This window comes from Pongo abelii, chromosome 4 (genome assembly GCF_028885655.2).
Source record: "Pongo abelii isolate AG06213 chromosome 4, NHGRI_mPonAbe1-v2.0_pri, whole genome shotgun sequence".
Taxonomy (NCBI): domain Eukaryota; kingdom Metazoa; phylum Chordata; class Mammalia; order Primates; family Hominidae; genus Pongo; species Pongo abelii.
The window spans coordinates 85,215,638-85,237,915 of NC_071989.2; the positions used below are offsets into that span (position 1 = coordinate 85,215,638).

The following is a 22,278-nucleotide window of genomic DNA, read 5'->3' on the forward strand; positions in this document are numbered from 1 at the left end:
ACTTTATACCTGCAATGTGTATGACTTTGCACATGTTCACTGAGACAACTGATCTAAGAAGTTTATATGTCCGTGTGCGTGTAAAATTTTCACAAACAGAATAATTTTATATGATTGTATTTGGGTAGTGTTTTTCACTACCCAATAGCAGGTAAGAATTGTACAAAGTAAGAACACATATTATATATACACACACACATTCATATATATGCCCTGGGTCACAATGGAAAATGTGTTTTGTATTGTGGTTTGCAGTCAAAACAGTGGGAAAGGCACTGTATTAAACGTGTTTGCAATGTGATGGAATCCTTGGCATTCTTTCATTTCCGGAGGTCAAAGATGTTCTTGCTTTTCATTCAATCTACAAATGTTTACTGGACAACTACTATATGTTGGTTGAGGGCTCAGGTGTTGGGGCAGGAAGAAAAAGAGGCAAAATTACTTGGCAATTTCTACCTATTATTACACAGATATAAGGGTTTAAATAAAAACTTAAAAACAAGATGCTGAATTGATTACAGCTGCTCGTATTTTAGTATGCTTATTGATGGCCATGAAAACCTAAGTGGAATGTATGAAAAATTCCCAGAAATATAGTCTTCACAGGATGTTAAGCCTCTTGTGCTTCTCATTAATACTTGGAGAGTGATCCAGTATAAAATCTATAGTTGAGACAGGAATTCTCTAAAGATATATTTTTCTTTTTTTTTGAGACAAAATCTTGCTCTGTCACCCAGGTGGCAGTGCAGTGGTGCAATCTCCGCTCACTGCAGCCTCTGCTCCCAGATTCCAGTGATTCTCCTGCCTCAGCCTCCCGGGTAGCTGGGATTACATGCATGTGCCTCCATGCCCAGCTAATTTTTGTATTTTTAGGAGACACAGGGTTTCACCATGTTGGCCAGCTGCTTATAACTCCTGACCTCAGGTGATCTGCCCGCCTTGGCCTCCCAAAGTGCCAGGATTACAGGTGTGAGCCACCACGACTGGCCAATAAAGATATGCATTTTTTCATTTACCTTATTATTGATTTCTTCTTTTCTATGCTTTTTGGCAACAAAGTAATTTTTTTAGTAACCATGATTTGAGTCCTTGTTGTAAAACTTATACATATGAATCTATATCTATTTTAGTGTTCTGTTCTCTTTAAGCTTTAATTGGTCAAGAAACCATTTGCTATATATATATTTATATAGAGAGAGACACAGAGAGAGAGGTTATACATTAAAAAAAATACCAAAATAGTTTCTGTAAATGAAATACTACTTGGAAAACTAATTAGCGCTTCCCCCGTACCCCCACCCCCCTTCCCAAGCCAATCTATTGCTCTGGTGCTTGATAGCAACCACAAAATAATCTAATTCTCTTGGTGTTCAAACATCTAACACTAAACCCTAATATCAAATTTTACACTATAATTTCTTTTTATTTTCTCAACTTTTCCTTTTCCCACCTCAAATACTTTTAAAATGGCATGTAATATGTTTTGGGATAACATTCCAATTTAGAAATGCTTTTGATATATGTTATTCTGTGAAGAAGTAATTTTTGGCATGTGTAAATAAGGTTATTTTTATTTTATTTTATTTTATTTGAGACAGAGTCTTGCTCTGTCGCCCAAGCTGGAGTGCAATGGCATGATCTCGGCTCACTGCAACCTCTGCCTCCTGGGTTCAAGCAATTCTCCCGCCTCAGCCTCCCAAGTAGCTGGGATTACAGGCGACTGCCACCATGCCAGCAAATTTTTGTATTTTTTAGTACAGACAGGGTTTCATCATGTTGGTCAGGCTGGTCTCAAACTCCTGACCTCAGGTGATCCACTTGCCTCGGCCTCCCAAAGTGCTGAGATTACAGGCGTGAGCACTGAGCCTGGCATAAGTTTATTTTATAAGTGATATAATCTGTGCTTTGTAACAACAGAACCTTTAAGAATAACTTAGGAAAAAATAATTATTTTTCTCTTTTCTGATCTTTGGACAGATTCAATAAATATGTTATGATTTCTAGTGATTATCTACAACTTCCAAAATCATACCAACCATACTAACACTATAAGTATTTAATGCAGCAAAAATTCAAGTTTTATTTTTTTCCAATTTTTACTTTACAGATTTAAATGCTAGATATAGATATTTGGTTCCTTACACCAATGCCCATTAGGCTGGTGATATAAAGCTCACACACATTTTCTGGAAACATAAAAAATCTAAATGAGTTGTCTTGTATTTTTGGAAAACAAACTCATATGATTGGGTAATAGGGTCACAATTATACTGGAAAAATGCTTTCTGACAAAATGATACTTTTTCCCCCCGAGTCAATCTAGATAATCAAGATTGGTGACAGCCAAATTATGGTGGAGCTGGCCCAAATTTTCATAACTCTGTGTTCAGTGATGTCATATTAGTAGTTTGAAACTGGTCACAGGTAGGAGTATTTATACCACAGAAATCAGCAAAAGCTACCAATCAGAGGTTCCCCTCCTATTCTGAAGAGCCTTTAAATATTTGCCAGCACTTCACTGGCAATAGCCATTATTGTTTCAAAATACCATTCAACTCTTCATTGTTCAGAATCTTATTTGAAGATCTAAATGGTTGGGTGTTTTCTGTGTGAACCTGTCCTGGAAAAAGATTTAAATGTTTCTCATTCATTTATACTAATGGAAATGTTAGACTTTCACTGTGAAGGTCTTTTTATGTGAGACTTTCCCCAAAGAGAGTTCTTCCTTTTGTATCAGTTGTATTCTATTCCAAATAAACTGCTTACAATTCAATTTTTTAGAGATAGGGTCTTGCTATGTTCCCTAGGCTGGAGTACATTGGCATAATCATACCTTACTGCATCCTCATACTACTGGGCTCAAGCAATTCTCCCACCTCAGCCTCCCCAGTAGTTGGGAATACAGACATGTATCACTACACCCAACTAAAATTTGGATTCTTATTTGAAAAAATGGTATTCTATTTTTTAAAACTCAATCCATGCTTGTGAAGCAAAATATGTAGACTTCGAATAGAACCTAACAGATTATAGTTCTCTGTCATAAAGTCTATGTGGTTTAATGATAAAAGGTTAATTTAAAAATTTTGTAAAGTATAAAATAAACAATTTTATTAGATGAACTCATTTATTTGACATATTAAATTAGACAAAGAAATATATATGTAACCAGATAAAAACAATCACATTCTCATACTACTTGAACACACAGCAGTGGTCAAAAATAATGGATTGTAAAATGGACCCCAGGATTTAATGCAAAAACCACCCCATACGAGAAAAGTTTCAGGCTTCTAACTTCACTGAATCCAGTACTAAACGTGCTTCTTTATATTCCTCAGCTTCTTCCAAGTCTTTTTCACTTTCCTAAAATGAAATACAATAAAAATTAAGTTTATCCTTTTCAAGTTTCAGTACTTTGTTATTTACTCAAATATTACTAACCATTAACGTAAATAACTAAAAAATTAAAAGTAAAAAATCCCAAGCCTCATCTAAATATATTGTAATTCCACAGGTTTCCCACATTCTGCTCCTTCTTTACAAGGAAAGGAAGAAATAACTGGTGGTTTTGTTTCACTGTATATATTCTCATATAATAAGTGAATAACAGTCTTCTAAAGCTACCAGCATTAACTAAATTAAATAAAAACCTCAGAAAAAGTTTATTCTCATTTTGTTGACCCATCATCATCATATGAAAGAGAAAAGTAAAAAGGAAGATTTACTAACATGTTAAATATATGACAGCATTCAGGCCAAAATAATCCACCAACTATTCACAATGACAAAGAAGGCTTCCAATGTCACAACAGAGTTAAATATAATCTTTGAATTAAACAAATGAATTGCCTGCTTGCTAACGGGTATTATATACCCTACACTAAAGGAAACAAAATACATCTTTCATTTTCTGATATTTAAAGATTGAGTTTTTCCATAATACTGATATACAGGCAACTTTTACTAATATATTGTAATGATAACAGACAAATGAAATAATATTATCTAAATTACATAAGAAATTTTGTTTGATTTTTAAATGAAGCTATGGTTAGCAATTTATGTCAGGTCAATAAAAGATGGAGATATACAAACAGAGTAGAGGAAACAAAGTATGTGTGTATTTAATATGAAAACTGAAAGCAAAAGGACTGAGAATTTGCTTAGCTCAAACTATAGGTAAGAATTTCTTAAACCTCCATCTTATACCTTAAACATATCTTTGTTCTGTTAGTAAATATAAGCTCTTCGAGGGCAGAGATATTGTTGAATACATCTTCACATACAAATATATCATCCAAAGACATTATTATTATTATTATTATTTTGGTATTTTTAGTAGAGATGGGGTTTCACCATGTTGGTCAGGCTGGTCTTGAACTCCTGACCTCGTGATCCACCCACCTCGGCCTCCCAAAGTGCTGGGATTACAGGCGTGAGCCACTGCACCCGGCGGCCAACATTATTTTTTTTCAAGCAATTTCTATTACTTTCTCAGCTACAAGAAAAAAAAGCATTTAAACTGTCAAGAAATACATATGATGCTTCCTGTCTTAGATAGTATTTTAACAGTTATTATTTCCTGCTTTATCTACCTTCTGTATCACAAGGCATTTATACCAGCAAGTAAAAGTGTTATTCAACTCCAAATTAATATGAGGGGACTACATAGATTACCAGGTTTTTTTCCCCCCCTCAAACTGATTTAGGTTTGAATGTGAAAGAATTCCAGATCCTTTTAATAAGATCCCAAATTCTTTTGAAACATTAGATCTTTTAAAATTTTCATCAGTCAACTCATCCTCAATGTCTCAAAAGATCTTTATGTATGAAAACCAAATAATCAAGACATTGCTGAAGAATACTGGTACTATCATAACTTAAATAAATTTAACTAGCTAAATTTTAATAAACTGAACAAACGTGCTAGAAAACAGTACTTTTACTGGAGGCATAATTCAAAACACAATGTAAACTCCATTAATTATTTTAAAATGTAGTGGTATGAAGGGCAAGTGAATAAGAAATACTGCCAACTAGTTCTCAGTGTTAAATATTTAAACTTTTGGCTTTCCATGTATTGGACTGAAAAAAAAAATTTAAACATAAGACACAGAAGTCTTTGCTTACTAATATCTGTTGAAGATCCAAATATGCGGCTTCCAACCTGCGCTGGCAATCTGGGATCATCATCCGGGATTCTTGTAGGATCTCTGCCTAGAATGAGAATCTCTGTGAGACGTTCAAAGATGGCAGAACTTGTATGTGTTTAGCTCATATCTTGGTAAGTATATCCTTATTAAGAGGAATCAGAAAAAAGTTATGGTTATGTTAAATGGTTCAATATTTTAACTTAAATTGTATTTATTAGAAGTTAGAAAGAAAGGCCAGGCACAGTGGCTCACGCCTGTAATCCCAGCACTTTGGAAGGCCGAGGCAGGCAGATCACCTGAGGTCAGGAGTTCGAGACCAGCCTAACCAACATGGAGAAACCCCGTCTCTACTAAAAATAAAAAATTAGCAGGGCGTGGTGGTGCATGCCTGCAATCCCAGCTACTCAGGAGGCTGAGGCAGGAGAATCGCTTGAACCCAGGAGGCGGAGGTTGCGATGAGCTGAGATTGCACCATTGCACTCTGGCCTGGGCAACAAGAGCAAAACTCCATCTCAAAAAAAAAAAAACAGAAAAAACAGAAAGTTAGAAAAGAAAGACTTCATACTGTAAAATCTACAAAGTACAAGTTTTAGAACTATATCTTTTTGGTAATCACCTTCTCATGCTAAGTGAAAGTTAACTGGAAAAGCTTTTCATAGAGCATTTATTTTAAAAGGCTATTTAAAATAAACTATTTCCCCTGCTGTCACAAAGCACCTTTATCCAAAATGGGATCAGCTGGTTATATAAATATCTCCTGCATCTTTTGAGTAATAAAGAAAAACAGTGTTCAGATAATATCACATGGAGATAATTACTGCATGAAAAAAGTTATTGAGTTATTGATCACATCGTGTGCACACTGCAGGAGGTTCACACTGAAAGAGAGAGGTAAAGAAAAATGAAAAGCAAAGACCAGCAGGTTCATATTTTTGATGCTTATCATGCATAAAAAGTTATTACTTATCCTCGTGCTTCATTTTAGGAGAGAGATTATTCTCCCCATGCAATGTAAGCCAAATTACCAATGTGGCACCCCTCTGAATCTAAACTTCTTGCCTATTCCTCCTGATGACAGACACTACAGAATTAAACACAGAAATATGTATTCTAGAGGATATTTCTGGACGTAAAATCCATCATTCAAAACTGGACTATAACACATCAAATTATGAAAGAAAAAAAATCAAATCAATGACAGGGAAACCCAACTGATAAGAGTAAATAAGTTAATGCCACATATTGGACTTCAAATAGGGCTTTTTCTTAGAGTACTAGGATGGTTTATTTCCTTAAACTATTCTCAGAAAGAAACATAGAGCTCATGTAAACATTTATTTCCAAAAAAATAATGTTTGGTCAAATACCTTTAAAGAAATAGGTAGAAAATCTGAGCTTTTTACTAAGGAGATTATCAAGCTCATATAAAATAAAAAGTAATGATATAATTTACTGATATAATTTAACAGTAATAATACTAAATTTTAATAGAAACTTTAAGTCCCAGTACCTTCTTCCTTTCCCAAATAGCTTTGTCAGAGCTCATATTGAAAACAAAAATCTCAACTATAACATACAAAGAAGTTCTTTATTCACATCTATTTTCTCAGGTGGAAATTTATTGTTGAACTTAAACCTCTTTTACTAATAAGGCACAGGTTGAAAATTTCAAGCATAACATCATGATTTTACTTCAGAGCTAATCATACTATGCCTACACATTTAACCACTGCCATTAAATTATTTTTGTGTATCTGGTTAATTTGAATATATGTCAAAAATCAGTGACAGGAATATTTCATAGTGGAGTTTTCCTATTTCCTTTCCTATGGAATTCCCTTCAGAATGGTTACAGGAATTAAACAAGATGAAATGAATAGGTCAAATCCATGACAAGTCACAAAATGTGTTTGTAAAAAAAAATATTTTCTAAGCTTTAGCCACCAAAAAAAACTTTAGACAATGCCATCCAAAAATAACTTCTATTCATTAAAATTCTATCTATTATTACAGATCAAGAATCCTCAGTCTATCAAAACAGGACTCTGACTTACACAGGGCCAAAGCTCAGGCTCTCCCATACACTACCCCAATTCATTCAATAAGTTTACTATACGTCTTCAGGACGCCAGATACTGGGGATACAAAGATGAAAAAGAAAAGGTCTCTGTCCTCCAAATCCGTAAGTCTAGGTGTATTAACACGAAAAGAAACATTTGAGATTGCTTCAAGAAGATCATGCCACAGAGAGCCAAAGGAATATAGTGATGGCTATGATTTGGAATCCACAAACCACATCTTCATCAAAGCCATAAATCATATATTTTACCTTGGGACAATGAATTGCAACTGTCTGGAATAATTTAAAAACACACTATATGAGGTGTGATTATATATGTAAAGATACCCCCCAAAACACCTAAACTTAATTAAATGAATATTATCTTTCAAAGTGTTTCCCTTGGGAGGTAGTACTCAAATGAGCTGCGCCTCTGTTCACAATATCTGAATCAATTGTCAGTTTATTCTAATGTTGACTATGATAAATCTGAGCTTAATTCAGGATCTTGGCACAGACTGGGAGATGCAAAGAACCTTAGAGGAACAAACACAACAGGATGTGGTACTAACTGATGTCTAATTGTTTTTAAAACAAGTTATGGTTTTATAGGGGGTACTTATTTGGTAAAATGGAAGTTGGGAGTTAGTTTAGCAAGGTTCAGGTTATAACAATGAATAAATGGCTGAACCTAAAATCTAATCAATTTCCTTTAGAGTCAAACATATGTAAATTGGAAAGGATGTACCCCAATTGGCAGATCTTCATTTTTGTCAGAAAGAAGAGTTCTGTGAAATAATCTGGCCAATGTCAATCAAGCTCTTAGGTTATTGCTTGATTGTGATGAGGTTTCCAGCTTCTTTAAGGATCCAGATCATCCATCAGAAGCTGGCTATACCTTTAGCTATAATAATCAATAGATACTCTAATATTAGTATTGGCTACCTCTGAAACCAATGGCATTAGTTTGCCAGGCTGAGCTCTAGAGTAATCCAGAGATTACTGGAACAATGGTTAAGTGTTTCCTTTAGATGGTAGTAAAATGTTAATGTACTCACTTGTCAGGAAATCTATTTGACTTGTATTTTGTGGTTATTGCTAAATGAGTAAGATTGTAAGAAGAATCTTAAGTCAAAGAAAAAAATGATCTTTGGGCCCTTAAGCTCTAATGTATCAATAATTACTTTAAATGTAAATGATGTAAATATGCTAGTTAAAAGGCAGAGATTCATGGATTGAACCCAATAACATGCTGTCTACAAGAAACTCATTTCACACATAATAAAATAAAAAATAAAAGGATGGGAAAATATATATAATGTAAACATTAATTTAAAAAATCAGGGCTAGGCATGGTGGCTCATTCCTATATAATCCCAGCACTTTAGGAGGCCAAGGCAGGAAGATCGCTTGAGGCCAGCAGTTCGCAACCAGCCTGGGCAACACAATGAAACTCTGTTTACAAAAAATAAAAATTAGGTGAGTGTGGTGGCACATGCCTGTAGTTCTAGCTACTCAAGAGGCTGAGGCAGGAGGATTACTTGAGCCCAGGAGCTGGGAAGTTACAATGAGCTATGATCGTGACAATGTACTCCAGCCTAGGCAAAAGAGTGAGACATTGCCTCTAAAAAGCCAAAAAATCAGGAGTGGCTAAACTAATACCAGATAAAGTAAACTTCAAAGCAAAATAATTATTACAGACAAAGAGGGATGTTACATTATCATAAAATTATCAATCTACCAAGAAAATACAGTGATCTTAGCTGTGCATGCATTAAATAACAGAGTTTAAAAATATGTAAAACAAAAACTGATAGCGCTGAAAGGAAAAACAGACAAATCCATATACATAAGCTGGGGATTTCAATACCCCACTCTCAGCAACTGATAGAAACATTAGATGAAAATCAGTAAAGGTATAAAAGAACTGTACAACACCAACGCACAAGGTGTAACCGACTTTTATAGAACACTCTACCTCAGAAAGGAGAATACAATGTTCTAATAAGTAAGGAGAATACAAATACTTTTCAAGTGCCCATGAAATATTTACTGAAGTAAGCCACATTCTGGATCAAAAAACCCCAACAATAACAAAAACCCCAACAAATTTAAAAGAACTGAAATCCTACATAATACATTATCTGACTATAATGGAGTAAAATTAGAAATCATAACAGAAAGAAAGAAAATCCCTACTTAGAAATTAAACAAGATACTTTAAGTAGCCCATGGGCCAAAAAAAAGTCTCAAATAAAGACACAGATAAATGGAAATGAAAATATAACGTCAAATTTTATGGGATGCAGCTAAAGCAGTGTCTGTTGGGAAATTTATAGCACTAAATGCTTACATTAATCAAAAGGAAAGGTCTGAAATTAATAATCTTGTTTTAATTTAATTTAAATAAGTTCTTGTTTCAAGAACCTAGAAAAAGAAGAGCAAAATAAACCTACAACAAGCAGAAGGAAATAATATATAAGAGCAGAAATCAACGAAATTAAAAACAGAAAAGCAATAGACAAAACTGTATGAAACAAAAAGCTGGTTCTGGCTGGGTGCCATGGCTCATGCCTGTAATCCTAACACTTTGGGAGGTTGGGGCAGGCAGATCGCTTCAGTCCAGGAATTCCAGACCAGCCTGGGCAACAGGCAAGACCCCATCTCTACAAAAAATTAGCCAGGTGTGATGACACACATCTGTAGTCCCAGCTACTTGGGAGGCCAAAGTGGGAGGATTGCTTGAACCTGGGAGGTTAAGGCTGCAGTGAGCCAGGATCACACCACTGCACTCCAGCCTGGGCGATACAGTGAAACCCTGTCTCAAAAAAATAGTAATAAAATAAAAAAACCAAAAAGTTGGTTTCTTGAAAAGAAAAAAGAAACCACACTGATAAACCTTTAGCAAGACAGACAGAGATAAAGTGAAAGGGCACAAATCACCAAAAGCAGTCCAAAATAGAGGATATCATTACGGATCCTGCAATTATTAAAAGGAGAAGAAAGAAATAATATAAATGATGTTATAATATTGTTCATAATGCTCATAAACAACTTAGAAGAAATTGACCAATTCCTCAAAAACTACCAACTACCCAAACTTAATTACTTAAATAGTCCTATTAATCAATCACTACAGAAACTGAAGTTGTAATTTATTTGTTGTTGTTAATTTAAAAGTACTTTTTCTCCAATGTTCTGCTGAATGAAGTTGTAATTTAAAAGTTCCTACAAAAGAGCTCTCCAGGCCCAGACAATTTCAATAGACAATTCTACCAAACATTTAAATAACAATTAACACCAATTTTACACAAATCCTTCAAGAAAACAGAAAAGGAAGGAACAAATGATTTTTGAAATCAGTATTCCCAAATGATTTTATGAAATCTGTATTAACCTTACAGCAACACCACACAAAGACAGCACAAAAAAAGAAAACTGCCTCAACAAATTAGCAAACTGAATTCAGCAATGTATACAAATAATTATTTATAGACCAGTATCAAGTGGGATTCATTGTATGTATGCAAGGACAGTTAAATATTTGAAAATCAATCTATGTAATTCACATCATCAGGTCTGAGAAAGAAAATGAATATAATCCTAGAACTAATAAGTTCAGCAAGGTGAGTTTGCAGGTTACAAGATCAACATAAAAACAAAAATCAACTGCACTTTTATATCTAACAACAAATATGGTATGTGGAAACCAAAACTAAAAACAATACCATTTGCAAGAGCGTGACAAAAAAAAAAAAAAAAAAAAGAAAGAAATACTTAGCTATACATTTATAATGTGCAGGATCTGTATGCTGAAAATTATAAAATGCTGATGAAGGAAATCAGACCTAAATAAATTAGAAAGACTTACCATATCCATTAACTGGGACATCAATTTGCCCCAAACTGATTTATAGGTTTAATGCAATTCCTATCAAAAGGTGTTTTATAGATACAGACAAGCTTATTTAAAAATTTACATGGAAAGCCAAAACAAACTAGAAAAGCTAAAATAATTTTGAAAAAAAAAAATAAAATAAAATAAACACTCATTCTTCCCAATGTTAAGATTTACTACATCAGTACAGAATCAAAACAGTGCAGTATTGTTAAAGGGATAGACAAAGATTAATGAACCAGAAGAGAGAACACAAAAGTAAACCTACACAAATATGTCCAACTATTTTTGACAAAGATACAAAAGCAATTCAATGAAAGGAAGACAGCCTTTTCAACAAATGCTGCTGGAGCAACTGGACATTGATTGGCAAAAAGATGAATCTCAAACCAAACGTAACACTTTATATAAAAATTACCTCAAAATAGATTGAAGACTTAAATACAAAACACAAAATCATACAACTTTTAGGGAAAAAAAAATAGAAAATCTTTGGGACCTAAGACAAGCAAAGAGGCCTTAGCCCTGAAACCAAAAGTATGATTCATAAAAGTAAGTACTAATAAATTGGACGTTCTTGAATTTAAAAACTGTTGGCTGGGTGCGATGGCTCATGCCTATAATCCCAGCACTTTGGGAGGCCAAGGCGGGCAGATCACTTGAGGTCAGGAGTTCGAGACCAGCCTGACCAACACGGTGAAACCTTTTCTCTACTAAAAATACAAAAATTAGCTGGGCATGGTGGCAGGTGCATATAATCCCAGCTACTAGGGAGACTGAGGCAGGAGAATTGCTTGAACCTGGGAGGCAGAGGTTGCAGTGAGCTGAGATTGCACCACTGCATTCCAGCAAAGAGTATGGCTCTGACTCAAAATAAATAAATAAATAAATAAATAAATAAATAAATAAATAAATAAAATAAAATAAAATAAAACAGCCAGGCATGGTGGCGCATGCCTGCAGTCCCAGCTACTTGGGAGGCTGAGGCAGAAGGATCGTTTCAACCCAGGAGGCAGAGGTTGCAGTGAGCCAAGATCTCCTCACTGCCAGCCTGGGTGACCAAGCAAGATTCTGTCTCAAAACAAAAACAAAAACAAAATCCCTGTTTCTCTGTCAAAGACACTGTTAAGAGGACAAGAAGACAAACTACAGACAGACATATCTGCAAACCACGTATCTGACAAAGGGCATGTGTCTAGAATATACAATGAACTCTCAAAACTCACACATTAAAAAAAAAACACAAAGCATCCAATTAGTGGGCAAAAGGCCTGATCACTCATTTTCACTGAAGAGGATATACAGACAGCAAATAAGGACATGAAAAAACATTCAACATTATTAGCCATTATGGAAATGCAAATTAAAAGCACAATGAGTTATCACTACACAGCTTTCATATAGCTGATGGCTAAATGCTAAAATTAAAAAATAGAGATCACACTGAATGCTGGTGAAGATGTAGAGAAATTGAATCATTGCTGGTGGGAACATAAAATAGTACAACCAATCTGGAAAAGAGTTTGGTAGTTTCTTTTAAAACAAAAACCACATGAATACAACCTAGTAATTGCACTCTTAGGCATTTATCCTACAGAAATGAAAACTTATGTTCAAGAGTAGAGAACCCAGAAATAAACCCAAATACAGCCAACTATCTTTGACAAAGCAAACGAAAACATAAAGTCGGGAAAGGACACCCTTTTCAACAAATGGTGCTGGGACACTTGGCAAGCCACATGTAGGAAAATGAAACTGGATCCTTACCTCTCATCTTATACAAAAATCAACTTAAGATGGATTAAAGACAAATCTAAGACCTGAAACCATGAAAATTCTGGAAGATAACATTGTAAAAACCCTTCTAGACATTGGCTTAGGCAACGATTTCATAACTAAGAACCCAAAAGGAAATGTAATAAAAACAAAGATAAATAGCTGGGACTTAATTAAAGAGCTTTTGCATGGCAAAAGGAACAGTCAGCAGAGTAAACAGATTACCCATAGAGTGGGAGAAAATCTTCACAATCTATACATCTGACAAAGGACTAATATCCAGAATCAATAACAAATTCAAACAAATTAGCAAGAAAAAAACAAACAATCCCATCAAAAAGTGGGCTAACGATATGAATAGACAATTCTCAAAAGAAGACATACAAATGGCCAACAAATGTATGAAAAAATGCTCAACACTAATGATCAGGGAAATGCAAATCAAAACCACAATGCAATAACCACCTTACTCCTGCAAGAATGATCATAATCAAAAAATAAAAAAATAATAGATGTTGGTGTGGATGTGGTGAACAGAGAACACTTCTACACTGCTGCTGGGAATGTAAACTAGTACATTCGTGTGGAGATTCCTTAAAGAACTAAAAGTAGGACTACCATTTGATCCAGCAATTCCTATTGGGTATCTACCCAGAGGAAAAGAAGTCATTATATGAAAAAGATACTTGCACACGCATGTTTATAGCAGCACAATTCACAACTGCAAAAATGTGGAACCAACCCGAATGTCCATCAGTCAACAAGTGGATAAACTGTGGCATGCATATATATGATGGAATACTACTCAGCCACAAAAAGCAATGAGTTAATGGCATTTGCAGCAACTTGCATGGGACTGGAGACTATTACTCTAAGTGAGGTAACTCAGTATATATATACAGATATATGATGGAATACTACTCAGCCATAAAAAGGAATGAGTTAATGGCATTTGCAGCAACTTGCATGGGACTGGAGACTATTACTTTAAGTGAGGTAACTCAGTATATATATACAGATAAATAATGGAATACTAGTCAGCCATAAAAAGGAATGAGTTAATGGCATTTGCAGCAACTTGGATGGGACTGGAGACTATTACTCTAAGTGAGGGAATTCAGGAATGGAAAAGGAAACATCATATGTTCTCACTTATAAGTGGGAGCTAAGCTATGAGGATGCAAAGGCATAAGAATGACACAACAGACCTTTGGGGACTCAGAGGGAAAGGGTGGGAATGGGGTGAGGGATAAAAGACTACAAATCAGGTACAGTGTACACTGCTTGGGTGATGGGTGCACCAAAATCTCAAACATCACCACTAAACTTAATCTTGTAACCAAATACCACCTGTTCCCCCAAAACCTACAGAAATAATAAAATAAAATAAAACCTATGTTCACATCAAAACTGTACATGAATGTTCACAGCAGCTTTTCTCACAACAGCAAAAACCTGGAAACAATCCAAATGTTCATCAAAGGTTAAATGTTAGTACATCCAAACCATGGAATACTACTTAGCAGTAATAAAGAACAAACTATTGATACACTCAATAACTTCAATGGACCTAAAGGGAATTATATAGAACAGAAAAAGCCAATTTTAAAAGGTTACATACTATAGGTTTCATTCTATGTTATGTGACTTTCTTGAGGCAGTGTAATTATTTAGGGTTTTGGGGTTTTGGGAGCAGAGAGGATGGGGTGGCTAAAAAGAAGTGGCAAGAGGGAGCTTTGCGATGGAACAGTTCTCCATCTTGATTGGTTGCTGCACATGCTACTGCAGAGAACTATACATGCAAACATACAAATGAGTGCAGGTATAACTAGTGAAATATGAGTAAGCTCTGTGGTGTACCAAGGTCAACTTCATGGTTTGAATATTGTATTATATTTATACAAGATACTAACATTGGGGGAGGAAGGATGAAGGATGTAACGACACCTCTTTGAATATCTTTTGGAATTTCCTGTGAAATCTTTAACAAGAAAAAAAGCAAGTGTATTACCTTCTATAAGCCTGCATATATGTACCAAGAGACAAACACATTTTCTTGGATGATTGTACGTTATTTTCCATATTTTTACTACTGATTAAAAGAAAATCTGGGTTTTTCTTTGAGGATCAGCCTTGTGAGACACTCCTGGTCAAAGGGGTATCTTCTTTGTTGACTGAAGCCTCCTAATATTTTCCATATATTTAATGAAAAACATTTCCCCTTTATTTTTAGGAAAAACATAGAAACATGTCATCGTAAATGTTCACTCTTGTTTCAAAGAGTAAAAATAAGTGTGTACATCTTTTTCAAAAAGATGAATTTTACATTATTGTAATTATATGCAATAATTGCAAAGCTTTTGTGAAAACTCTTTTGTGAGAAAACTGAGAACTCTTTGTCCAAAAATTATACCAGTTTGTCTTATTACTTCTGGAACCTAAAAGATAAGTTGTGCCTCAGGAGAAATGACAGAGATATGTCTGACTGAGTGTCATTACTGCCAATCATTATGCCCCAGGATAGGTTGAAAAACAAACCAGAAAGCTTTACCAAGTGAGGGCAAAACCCTCTGTACCCAACCCTAATTGGTAGAGAAGAAGAGAGATATCAGAAGCAGAAGGCTAAAATCAATTTGGGCAATATTTGAATGACATGTTATATTGTTTAGCCAGAAAATAAAAAAAAGACAGAATAAATCTTTAATTGACTGATATTCTGGCCTCCTGAAAACTTTTACCTAGTTGCTTGTTTTTAAATTTTCTATTTTATTTTATGTATTTTTTGAGACAAGGCCTCACTCTGTCACCCAGGCTGGAGGACAGTAGCATGATCATGGCTCACTGCAGCCTTGACCTCCTGGGCTCAGGTGATCCTCTTACCTCAGCCTCCCAGGTGGCTGGGACTTTTGGGTACACACCACCACACCCAGCTAATTTTTTGTATTCTAATAAAAATTTTTTTATTTTTTGTAGAGACAGAGTTTCACCTTTGATATGGTTTCACTCTGTGTCCCCACACAATCTCATCTTGAATTGTAATCCCCACATGTTAGGGAGGGACCTGGTGGGAGGTGATTGGATTATAGGGGCGGTTTCCTATATGCTCTGATAGTGAGGGAGTTCTCATGAGATCACAGGGTTTATAAGTGGGGCACTTCCCACTTGTTCTCTTTCTCTCTCTCCCTCTCCTGCCGCCTTGTGAAGAAGGTGCTTGCTTCCCCTTCACATTCTGCCATGATTATAAGTTTCCTGAGGTCTCCCCAGCCAGGTGGAACTGTGAGTCAAGTAAACCTTTTTTCTTTGTAAGTTACCCAGTCTCGGGTAGTTCTATATAGCAGTGTAAAAACGGACTAATGCAAACAAGCTAACCCCAGGCTAGTCTCAAACTCTGGGCTCTAGTGATCTACCCAGCTTGGCCTCCTAAAGGGCTAGGATTACAGACGTGAGCCACTGCACCTGGCCTAAGTACTTATTTTAAAAGAACCAAAATTATACCTAGTCCAACAGAGGGACTGTCTCCTGATTTTTGGCAACCATCTTCAGGTAAGAGTTTGGTAGAGAATAAGAGATAGCACCTTAACTGTGTGCTTAAAATACAGCCAATTTAGAAGAGGTAGGAAAGCCAGAGCAAAATGGATCCAAGCGAGAGAAGAGCCAAAGTAGTGAGAAGTGACTGAGGATAGTGTTTAGCTCAGAGGAGGAAGAAATCTAGGGAGAAGTGTAGAAAACCCACAAAATGCAGCACTTGGCTTTCTTGATATTTTCTATGAAAGGCACAATAAATGTTAAGAAAACCACTGCTGACCTTAAAGTCCCAGGCAATCACAAACAGAGCAGTCCTTTTGGTTATACAACACCCATTGTATATGATAAAAAAAATGAATGGCCACAATATACCTAAGCCAGGGAAAAGAAATTAAGAAATGTATGTAGGTTGGCTAAAGACAAGTTTTTAGGAAACTCTGAAACAAAACTGCAATTGACAACTATATACATGGTAGGTTGACAACAGAAGCAAACAGAAACAACTATTGTTCTGTAATCAGACATGAAATGTTATTTCTGAATAAGTACTAAGTTGGCTATGAATCTAACAAATCCTGTTAAAAAAAATGATACCTATGACCAAAAAGAGAATTTTAACATGTCTGAGGGTAGAAACAACTTTTGAACAATTTTTTTCCCCTTTTACATCTGTGTATGTAGTCAGTAATGTAACTAGTGTGTGGCTGGTATTTTGAAATGACAATTACAACACAGGATTCAGTAGTTAATCCTTACCTATAAAGTAGTGATTTTATTGAAAGATGATACATACATAATTATAAATGAAATAAAACAGGTTCTGTGATAACCCATAACTTTATTTGTAAAATTTTATTTAGAAAGGGAACACATTTATTACTCTATTCCATGTAACTGATAACTCCTATTTTAGCTATAGGACTATTTTAAAATACATTATTGATGGTGAAAAAAAGCAGGGCAAAGAAAAAGACTAAATGAGGTCACTAGCTACATGACTGGGAAAACAAGCTGATGAAGTCCAAGAAGGACCTGGATGAAATAAAGTTATATACTGTGACATAATATTTTCCCACTAGATGTAGGAAAACAACAGAAGACATAAGAGTGAAAGAGGTACAAAAGCAGTATGTATCATAATTTTAAGAATAAAAAGTTACATTCCATATATAAATCCTTATGAAGCGTGGTTAGTTCATAAAGGTGGACAAGGACAGGTGCGGGGGACTCACGCTTATAATCCCAGGACTCTGAAAGGCTGGGATGGGAGGATCACTGGAGGCCAGGAGTTGAAGACCAGCCTAAACAAGAAAGTAAGACCCTGTCTCTATAAAAAAATTTAAAAATTGGCCAGGCATGGTGGCACACATCTGTAGTCCCAGCTACTCTGGAGGCTGAGGTGGGAGGATCACTTGAACCCAGGAGTTTGAGGCAGTAACAGTGAGCTAGGATCACACCACTGTACTCCAGCTTGGGCATCACAGAGAGACCCCACTGCCCAATATAATTTATTAATATTAAAAAATAAAACAAAGGGGACATACTATATCTACACATCTGTTTACCAATCCTCCCTCAATTTATGAGTATCTGACACACAAATGTCTTTTATACACACAGTGCTATATCACAAATAAAGGAAGACGGCCTCTCCTAAAAGCTTAATAAAATAAGAAGGCTATCTTCCTAGATAGCCAAGGGAAGACACAGCCAACACGTTTGTTTCAGCTGCTGCTGCATTTCTTTTGCACGGCAGAAAGCAACTCCCTACAAAAAATTCTATTTTAAATGATTGATTAATTTTGCTGAATAAAGCCTAAGTTAAGTGTGATTACCAATTATGTCACAATTTACATGGCAAAAATGACTGCGAGTTCATAAAGCTGATTTTAAAAATAAATTTTAAGATATAGTCTGTACAAGCTGGTTCACATTCTCCTTTTTTTAAACTGTCATCTGGAAATTATTTTAAATGCATCTGACACTAGATTTTAAGTAGAAGACCAAGTGATCTGAGGTACATTTTATAGAGATTTATTTAGTTGCTGTGGTGGGGAAGGAATGGAGGATGTCAAGGGTGAAAGAAGTATGCCAACTGGGAGGCTTCTGCAATAAATAGTACTAGCAAGAGATGATAGTGGACTAGACTAGAACAACGGCAGTAGAGAGAAAAATAGAGAGAGTAAGAAATAGGAGGTGCTGGCTGGGTGCCGTGGCTCACCCCTGTAATCCCAGCACTTTGGGAGGCTAAGGCAGGCAGATCGCCTGAGGTCAGGAGTTCAACAGCCTGGCCAACATGACAAAACCCCGTCTCTACTAAAAATACAAAATTAGCTGGGCGTGGTGGGGCATGCCTGTTAATCCCAGCTTCTTGGGAGGCTAAGGCAGGAAAATCAGCTGAGCCAGGAGGCAAAGGTTGCAGTGAGCCGAGATTGCACCACTGCACTCCAGCCTGGGTGACACAGCAAAACTCCATCTTAAAAAAAAAAAAAAAGAAAAAAAGAAATAGGAGATGATGCTATTAGATGTGGTTATTAGAAAGAGACAAAAATATCAAGAAGGGACCAACTAAAGTTTTGGCTTGAGTATCTGGATGAGTGGAGGTACCATTCACTGAGATGAGGAAAAAGAAAGAAATAGTTTTTTGTTTGGGAGAGTAGGTTGGAGTAGTGTGAAATCAAGATTTTAATTTTGAACACCTCAGAGGACATGTCAAGTTTCAAGGTGAAAGTGGTAACTTGTGTCAGATGCTATTGAGGTATTTAAGATGAGGGAAAAAAGAGTAATAACAATGTCACTGATAATTATAACAAGGGCTAGGGCACATAATCCACTCTTACAGGAAGGAAAGTGGTATAGGTACAGATGCAGATAGGTTGATAGATTTTGTCGTAAGAATACGAGAAAGTTCCCTAATGGCCTCTATTTTCTCAAGGAATTATGAAGCAAGTGTCAGCTGAGAATGAATGTTCAATATATGCTATGATGGGAATAAAGAAAGTGTTATGGGAGCAAAAGGGAGGGGCAACTAACTCAGTTTGAGGTGAGAGTAGAAGAGACCTCAAGGAAGAACAGAAATTAATAAGGAGAGGGTAAGGTAAGGCCAGGAGTAAGAGCATCCCAGACATGCAAAATTTCAGAGGCAAAGAAGAAAGGGCATGTTCAGGGAGCTATAAGGCACCTAAGAAGTTGAGATAGCGATTGGTAAGAAATGAGGTTAGATAAGCAGATGTAACCTCATCTCTTGATTCAAAATGAAGAAGAGCCTTGTATGCAATGTTAAGGCCACTGAAATTTGTCATGAAGACAATCAGAAGTAGCCATTGAAAAGTGCAATGCATATTTTATTTTTATGGTCTTCACATCAGTGTGGAGACAATATTTGTGAATCTAAATGTATAATTAATATAAGATTAGTCCATTTTTATATTTGATACTTAAAATTGGAAAGACAGTACAGTTTAGCCGTTAAGAGTACAGATACTAGAGCCAGAATGTCTGTGTTCAAATCTTAGCTATGCCAGGTGCCGTGGCTCATGCCTGTAATCCCAGCACTTTAGGGAGTTGAGGTGGGCGAATTGCTTGAGACAAGAGGTCAAGGCTGCAATGAGCCATGATCACACCACTGCACTACTCCAGCCTGGACAACAGAGTGAGACCCTGTCTCAAACAAAACAAAAACAAAACAAAACCTCAGCTATGTCACTTAGCAACTGTGTGATTTGCACAGTTATTTAACCTGTGTTTGAGTTTCCTTATCTTTAAATGGAAGTTTTAATAGTAAAGAAATAATAATATAATCTCAGTCAGAGGACTACTATAAAAACTACATTAGTTAATATGGCATTCTGTAAATGTTAGCTATTGTTACTTATGATATAATTTTACCTGCTTTTTAATGTCATAATTTTCACCATCTTCAGCTCTCATTTTTTCAATCTTTTCTTCTTGTTGTTTTGCCTCTTTTTCATACATCACTTTTTCTTTGACCAACCTATAAAAAAGCCAAAAATGTTTCAGAAAATTAGCTTTCTCTCTAGACCATAAGAAAGAAACTGTGTAAATACAAAACATATTATATTTAAAATACCAAAGTAGATATACTAGATGGGGGGAGGAAGGAACAGAAGAAAAATAGTTTAGTCATAAATATAAGCATGATCCTCATGCTCTTAGGTCCTATACCTGCCTAATATAAGTGCAATCTATCAAAGCATGAGATTTTTTTTTTTTCTTTGAGACGGTCTCGCTCTGTCTCCCAGGCTGGAGTGCAGTGGCGAGATCTCGGCTCACTGCAAGCTCCACCTCCCGGGTTCCCACCATTCTCCTGCCTCAGCCTCCCAAGTAGCTGAGACTACAGGCACCCACCACCACGCCTGGCTAATATTTTGCATTTTTAGTAGAGACGGAGTTTCACCATGTTAGCCAGGATGGTCTCAATCTCCTGACCTCGTGATCTACCAGCCTCGGCCTCCCAGAGTGCTGGGATTACAGGCGTGAGCCACCGTGCCCAGCCCAAAGCATGAAATTCTTAATTTTTAAATTAAAAACCCACTTCAGTATATTAGAATAACAATGTGAAAGCAATACTCAAAATTATTATATACCAATATATACTAATACAACTGTCTTTTTTTTTTTTTTTAAATATGTCTTCCAAACCTTTATATATGTATCTGAAACAGCACAATGATAAAAGTTCAGTGTACTGGCAGGGGAAAATTCAGTAGATTGCATGTCAAATCCAAAACAAAGAAAGACTGGATTATTTTTTAACAACAAAATCATTTAACAAGTATTTATTGTGCATTTAATTTTATGCCAGACTTTCCTTGTGCAAGGAGCTGGGATAGATAATTTAGATGCAGTTCTGTCACAGACAAGTGGTGGAAACAAACTAGTGTTTACTTACTAAAGTAAGAAAAAGTATTTTAAAAAAAGTACATCAGGAAAAGTTTCAACAATAAGAAATATTGCAATACAAAGTTCTACTGATTATCCCATAGATAATCCAAATTAAATTAATCATAATAGCTCAATCTTCCCTAATTCTAGTTGTTTAAAGTTGTAATATAAAAGTATAGTCTAAGAAAATATTAACATTCATATATACACAGTATCTAAACAGCAGAAGAAAAAGCTTTCATAGCCCATATGCATTAAAAATAGCTTTCTCCATCTGGGTGTTGGCAAGATGGCAAGGATGCAGAGAAATTGGAACCATCAAACATTGCTGATGGCAATCAAAATTGGTATAGTAGCTTTAGAAAAGTTTATTCCTCAAAAAGTTAAACAGAGTAACCATATGTCCTGACAATTCCATTTCTAGGTACATACCCTAGAAAAATAAAAATATATGCCCACAGAAAACATGTCTATGGATGTTTACAGCAACATTAGGCATGACAGGCAAAATGTGGAAGTCTAATAACCAATGGAAAATGTGGTATATCCAGAAAACAGAGTATTGGGCAATAAAAAAAATAAAGTGCTGATTCAAGCCACAACATGGATGAACCCTGAAAACATGCTAAGTAAAAAAGAAGCCTGACATAAAAGGCTACATATTGTATGATTTTATTATAGGACATATCCAGAACAGGCAAATCTATAGAAACGTAAAGTAGATTAGTGGTTGCTTAGGACTGGGGACAACAGGGGAATTGGAAAGGTGATAGCTAAAGGGTATAAGGTTTCTTTTGGGGGTAAGAAACATGTTCTAAAAATGATTGTGGTGATAGTTGCACAACTCTGTGAATATACTAAAAGCCAGTAAACTGTAGACTTAAAATGGGTTAATTGTATGGTATGTGAATTATATCTCAATAAAGCTGTTGGCAAAAAGGAAAAAGAAAGCTGTGACC

The 22,278-nt window shown here is 35.6% G+C and overlaps 1 protein-coding gene across 2 annotated transcripts in view; it reads right to left on the bottom strand.

Annotated features, from left to right (window-relative positions):
* Positions 1-3,108: 3,108 nt before the first annotated feature.
* The window catches only part of TBCA (tubulin folding cofactor A), an 87,316-nt gene continuing 68,146 nt past the window's right edge, over positions 3,109-22,278 (bottom strand). For both annotated transcript variants that reach the window (XM_002815682.6, XM_024247674.3), the window contains 3 exons: positions 20,303-20,408; positions 5,134-5,220; positions 3,109-3,366 (listed from right to left, as the gene is read on the bottom strand). In XM_002815682.6, coding sequence (XP_002815728.2) covers positions 3,286-3,366; positions 5,134-5,220; positions 20,303-20,408 — 274 coding nt within the window. In that variant the 3' untranslated portion in view covers positions 3,109-3,285. The remainder of the gene's footprint in view (positions 3,367-5,133; positions 5,221-20,302; positions 20,409-22,278) is intronic.